General features: G+C 32.7%; 1 protein-coding gene across 1 annotated transcript in view; it reads right to left on the bottom strand.

Annotated features, from left to right (window-relative positions):
- Positions 1–6224, bottom strand: part of LOC104912767 (E3 ubiquitin-protein ligase NEDD4) — a 7375-nt gene that overhangs the window by 360 nt on the left and 791 nt on the right. The window contains 8 exon segments of the mRNA XM_031555210.1: positions 32–144; positions 231–290; positions 864–909; positions 1049–1140; positions 2230–2325; positions 4579–4649; positions 4737–4858; positions 5505–5734. Coding sequence (XP_031411070.1) covers positions 32–144; positions 231–290; positions 864–909; positions 1049–1140; positions 2230–2325; positions 4579–4649; positions 4737–4858; positions 5505–5734 — 830 coding nt within the window.

Genomic DNA, 6224 nt, shown 5'->3' with positions numbered 1-6224 from the left:
AAAAAAAAAACAACAAAAATAAAAATCTTGCAATACCTTCCAAAACCACTGTATAACTTGATGATTTACACTGTAGCCATTTTTGTATTTTGTATGTAGTTTCCAATCAGCTACATCCACATCTCCCAGACCACACATCAGTAACTACACAAATGAAAAAAACAAGCAAAGTTTAAGTCTGTAACATTAAGTTTCATTACAATTTGTTTTCTTTTCTACAGTATGCTTACCTCCAGCTCATTTTCATCAAAAATTTTAATCAGATCCTGAGGTATTAGTTCGAAAAAACCCTAAAAAACATAACAGAAGGTTTTAAAATCAAGTTAATACTATTTATGCATTTTTGTTTACATAGAATGATATTTATGCGTTATAGAAAACAGAGCTTAAGCAATATATCAAATTGAAAATGAAATTCAGTCATTCACCATCTGGTTACAGAACCTTTAATTCTGACTTATTTCACATTTCTTTACCATGCTGTACCGAACCATCAACTCTGATCATCAGATATGTGATATCACTCACACAAATAAGGATAAACTAGCTACTTTCATTTAATTATTTTAGTCCGATTCCATTTTCATTCATGCAGAATTCACTAAATAATTTGCATTACAGCTAAAGCTGTCAGCAAGGATTGAGAAATATGCAAATTTTCCAGTACAAATTCACCACCTCAGTAAAAATTTACCAAAACAATTCAAGCCAGAGAAAATTCAAAGCTGCCATTGAAAAGTGTCACTGCCTTTTTTATACCTGTAACAGCACTACCACAGGTCTTTAGGCTGTCACATTCTAAAAAAACTGTCTTAAGATTGGATGCAACAAATTGTACGAATCTTCTGTTTTTAAAATTATACCTCTTTAAAGGCTGCCATTTGTTTCTGTACTCTGCTCACAAATCTCCTACTGAATTACAAGACTGTGGAAAAAAGTGAATATTTAAATTAAAAACAATTTATAACACAGCAAGGACTTTCTTTTGTTAATAACAGCCAACACATAGGCTTGATTCTTAGAGAGCCTATCCAGAGAGATACCTTGCACAGTGACCACTACTTACTGAATGTAGTCTCTCTTGTTCTTGTTGGTGACAACTATTTCTGATCCACCACTTTTTAGTTCGTGTTGATGAGTCTAGATGAGGTACACAGAATAGGTTTTATGTAAGATATGTACAACAATTCATGTGTTAATATTAGGTAATTCAGCTAAATCTTGAAGAATGTAGAATTTGAAAATTATGATAAATAGTACAAGTTTCAGAGGTCGTAGAATAAATATTTTTTTGTAATACATTATTTAGAGATGCCAGATGACAGCATGTCAATCTCAATTTTTTATTATTTGGCTACAATAAAAGCCTTAAATTTGCATACAGGTTTTCAGTAGTACTGGCTTCACCAACTGCATGTTCAGTGAACAAGTTTCATTTGCAAATATCAAGGAAAAACACTTACAGAACAATGTCAGCAATGACCTCCTGTAAATATGTGAATTTACACATATATCAGTAACTCTTTTTATATCAGTAACTGATTTATACCATCAGAACCTCAGTAGACAAATGTCAAATTTTCCATTTATTACAGATGTAGTATTTCAGACTCTTAAGTGGAATCAATTTAGCTACACAAGATGTCAAAGGCTCTTTAGCCTACTTAAATCTTCCTGGCACATGTAATTTAAAAAAACTTTGGTATTTCTATGTGATCTATCTTGAACAACTTTCTATACTAAACCAAAATGATTTATTCCATAGTTATCTTGAACAGCTTCAAGAAAAACAAAACAAAAACCCTATTAGTACCTCTGAGAGCAATTCATGATTCCAACAATTTCCCTATGAAGGCATCTTTCCCAGCAAATCAGACAAAATCAGTTTCCCCTTGATCAAGTAATGGGACCATCAATATTTTAGTCTTATTTACAGCATTTACAGCAACAGCCACATTTCAATGTGAGCGCTAAGAAAAAAGTATAAGATATTGTTTGTAAGGCTGTGCTCATTTCCAAGTCCTTTATCACATCACATCCTGATTAACAAAGGACAGTATGAGCATGTCCCAGCTGAAGGAATTAAGTTGAATAGACCAACATGACTGAATGATGGATTTTTTTTGTTTGTTTTCTTAATACCATACAGATGGTATTAAGCAACTGTTCTCATAGGTCAAATGTTTTGTTTTATATTTTGCCTGCTCCAATTTACATATGCATACTAACCTGTCCAAAAAGTTCTTCATCAACTATAAATCTGAGGTCCAGTTCCGCTGGATCATTTTCAAGAATCCATCTCAGAGAATTATAATATTCACTATCCTAAAAGAGAATTGCAAGTTTAATGAATGAATACAAAAGACTTTCTTAAGTAGACACAGCAAAAATCAGTGTTTCTTAAACAAATACAACTAAATAAAAGAACTCCTAGTCTTTTCCAGACTGAGTGCAGTAGTGATTTCAAAGTACTTGCCCATCAAAGGCAACAACAAGTACTTCACTCATTATTGAAGGCAGAAGATTTATGTTTCAAAGACCTTGAAAAGCAGATATGTTGAAAAGCACATAGCAATGAAGCCTTAGCAGAGAAGTGCAGAGCTTAAAAAAAAAAAAAGGGAGAATGTGGTTTTAAATATATAATATTTATATATACACACACTTATATATAATTAATATATATTATATATACTTAATTGAAAGTAATTAACTATATTTAAGCTTTTATTTCCATTTTGTATGTGATATATTCTCCAAGCATGAACTATAGATCAGATTTTCTCCTGTTTTTTTCATTTACTTTCATCAGTATTCTCACAGGTACATAAGAAACTGGAGCATAACGCTCCCTTTCCAGATAGGTGACATCTGTTCTCCTTCTACAGAGAAACTCCTCTTTAAAGCATCACAGCTGTCCAGGAGAATGATGGCTAACCTTTCAGTGCTTGGTGGCACATTATATTTTAAAAGAACTGTGCCAGTCTAATTAATCTGCTGTGAAAACATCACATTGGAATGAATTGTTTGCCAACATCAGGTTCACAAACTAATGTAATGCCTAGCTGGTACCTGGATATCTGTTTCCCTCAAGGCTGAACTCTGAACCCTGAACTCCCATCTTCAGTCCGAAAGCTTTGATGGACACATTCCCTCTACAGTAAAGCTTGTTAAAGCAAAATGACCACATAAAAAGACCCTTCAAACAGGATGCATAAGCTAGTAACTCACAAAAAGGCTGCTCCAATTTAAGTGCATGGGGAATGGTGTCAGTTCGAAAATGATTGTATTTAATCATTAATCTCTCAAGTTTAAGAGTCAGTGAGAAATAAATTTAGTTTGTTATTAAATTGCGTTCCTTAAAAGCACCGTTACTGTAAGCATCAGGTACAAAGAATGGGGTAAATAAATCCTTCTTTCTTCCTTTACCAAACAGCCACCATGCAGGTTAGAAATGGAATGGTATTTTTATGAGCAGCAGCCTCTCATAATGGGCATAGACAAAAAGGAAGTCTCTCTTCACAACACAAACTATCATTAAGCTTTTCTATATGTAAGCATCCAACAATCATAAGCATGAAGTATTGTCAGCATAAACCAAAATGAAAAGAAAATTAATTCTTGAAAGTCCTTTGCTCGTTAGCAGTGTGACACGTGGATCTTAGAAGGTTACAACCTGCTATTTCAGAATAGTAAATACGAAATAAAGTTGTCACATCTCCAGCTAAAAATGGCTCTGTTGCAGCTCAGTGAATTCCACAGTCTCAAATAGTCTGTATTGGGTATGTAGGCTCTACAACTGTAAAGAACTACAAAGACTTCTGAAACTGAAGACTCAGCATTCTCAGGACTAGAAATCATATGTATCAACACTGCAATAGGACATCACAGCATGTTCTGAAGTTATGTGTTTTAGACAGTCTCTCATCTCTGTTTTTATTTTCCCTTTATCATCAGACAAGACTTCAGAAACTTAGGACATGAAAATTAAGATATACAGTATTTAAAAAAAAAAAAAGGACAAGACAAAAACTATCCTATTACTCAGAAGCACATAATAACTACATTCAGAATTCTCATGAGACAAAAGAAACAGTAATAAATTAGAGACTGAACAAAAATCATTCTGCCCAAAACCACTCCGGGTAATATCCATTATGAGGGAAATTAACTAAAATTACAAAAGATTGTTTTTTCTCTAAAAATACTATGCTTTATTATTAACTACCATTTTCAGTCTCTGGGAATACAGGTAATATGTTACTTTTTAACAATTAAAATGCACAAACATAAGAAACAGGTTGACATGGAGATTTCAAAGCTGCTAATGTTTATGTTTATTTTAAGTAACTTTCTGTCTGAAATATTTTCAGAAACATCACCGAACTTAGTCAACTTTTTTGTCAACTCATTTAGGCTGGAGTCTGTCTTTCATTGAAAGTTTCAATTCCTGTACAACTCAGTCTCAAGAACATGTATCCTAAAAGTTCCCCAAATTAAGCATTTTTTATCTCCACAATGCCACTAATTACAAATATGAAAAATTTAATGGTAATATACACGATAAAGTAAATTACATACCACAGACTCCATATCATGAAGTGTTATTGGCTTTTGGAGCATCATCTTGTAGAAAGGACGAATGAAAAATGCTTGAAAGGAGAACAAATATATTGAACAGAAGGTAACTCAAAATATGCACAATATCAATCCAAGTATTGTATTAAGTAAATACCAACCATCCAAAAGTTTGCCATGGTAAACAGCCATTCCAGCTACTCGACCTATAAACTTGAAATAAGAGAGATGATCTTCATTGCACAGTCCAGAGTTTGGGTTGATCTGCAGAGTATAATTATCTCTGAAGCGGAGGGGAGCAGAAGGAAAGAAACAAAAACACAATTAAAAAAAAAAATTGGAACAGTTCAGCACTCATAGATCTGAAAGACATCACTGATTAAATCAGGTATAACTTTTCTTTAACTTCATGAAAAGTAATATTTGGATTAGTAAATTACTAATCCAAAATTAAATAATACTCAATACAATATACTATTAAATAATAGAAGATTCTATTAGCCTAGCAGAAATAACACTACAAATTATCATTGTAAGCTACAGATACGCCACATAGAAGTGCTTAACTCCTATTAAAGTAGTTTGAATTATTTTCTCAGCATTATCTCTTAAATACTGCCTCTTTGTTCTGAAAGTAGTAGATGGCTGCAGACGTACGTTTGTGCAAACAAAGATGAAAAGACCTACTGCTGAAGAAAACAAAAAGGCAGGTTTTCTTTCCCCAGTACACTTCTGCAAAAATAGTATACACAGGATATTTCAGTTGTTATCAATTAAACCCTCCAATATGGTTTAGGAGGGAGGAGAAAGAAGGAAGGAAGAAAAAAAGAAAAAAGAAATTAAACTAATTCTATTTTTAAAGTATGTAGGAGAGATACAATGGATCTGCCTTCCCTCGTACTCAAATCTTCTGGAACTATATTACTTACGTAGCTGAATATTCGAACAATCCATAGTAAGGATTAAACATCTCCTTAGAGAGAAGGAAGAACCATTCCCTGGCCACTCCTCCATAGTCTAAACCTTTTTCACCATCAAATTCAATCCAAAGTCTTGCTTTAAGGAAATCTGCTCTCTTCACAGCTATAATTCTTCTGTAAGAATCTTCAAGGATTGTTGTGCGATGAATTTTCATTTCAAATCTGTTTGGAATATCACTCTAAAAAATGACAAAGAAGAGGAAAACAGATTAATGGAACAAATAACAGTTCTGTAAACAGACAAAAGCAAATCCTCGTCTTCAATAATATGGAAACACACGACTGACAAGAGGTTCTATTTACACAAGATTCAATCATCATGGAAAGCTTCAGATAAAGTTTTATTGATGTAGAATCCCAAGAAAATCATGTTAAAATAAATCCTTATTAATAATAGCATATGCTCAGTTCTGCATGCACTAACGTATGGGAATTTTTAATTCATCATATTCTAAGTTTGACTGGAAAAAAGAAACAAAAAACCACCACCATAACACCTCAGTTTATAAATAAAATTATTTTATTTTATTTTTCCCTGATTGATTTCACTTTCAATATATAATTCAGTACTTTAATTGTAAGGGGTGGTATAGATGACAAACAAGCATTCCTAAAATATTTAAATAAAAATCAACTGACTTAAAATTTGAAAACAAATCACAAGGTTCC

The sequence above is a fragment of the Meleagris gallopavo genome, chromosome 12, assembly GCF_000146605.3.
Source record: "Meleagris gallopavo isolate NT-WF06-2002-E0010 breed Aviagen turkey brand Nicholas breeding stock chromosome 12, Turkey_5.1, whole genome shotgun sequence".
Taxonomy (NCBI): domain Eukaryota; kingdom Metazoa; phylum Chordata; class Aves; order Galliformes; family Phasianidae; genus Meleagris; species Meleagris gallopavo.
This window is presented reverse-complemented; position numbering and strand designations above follow the sequence as displayed.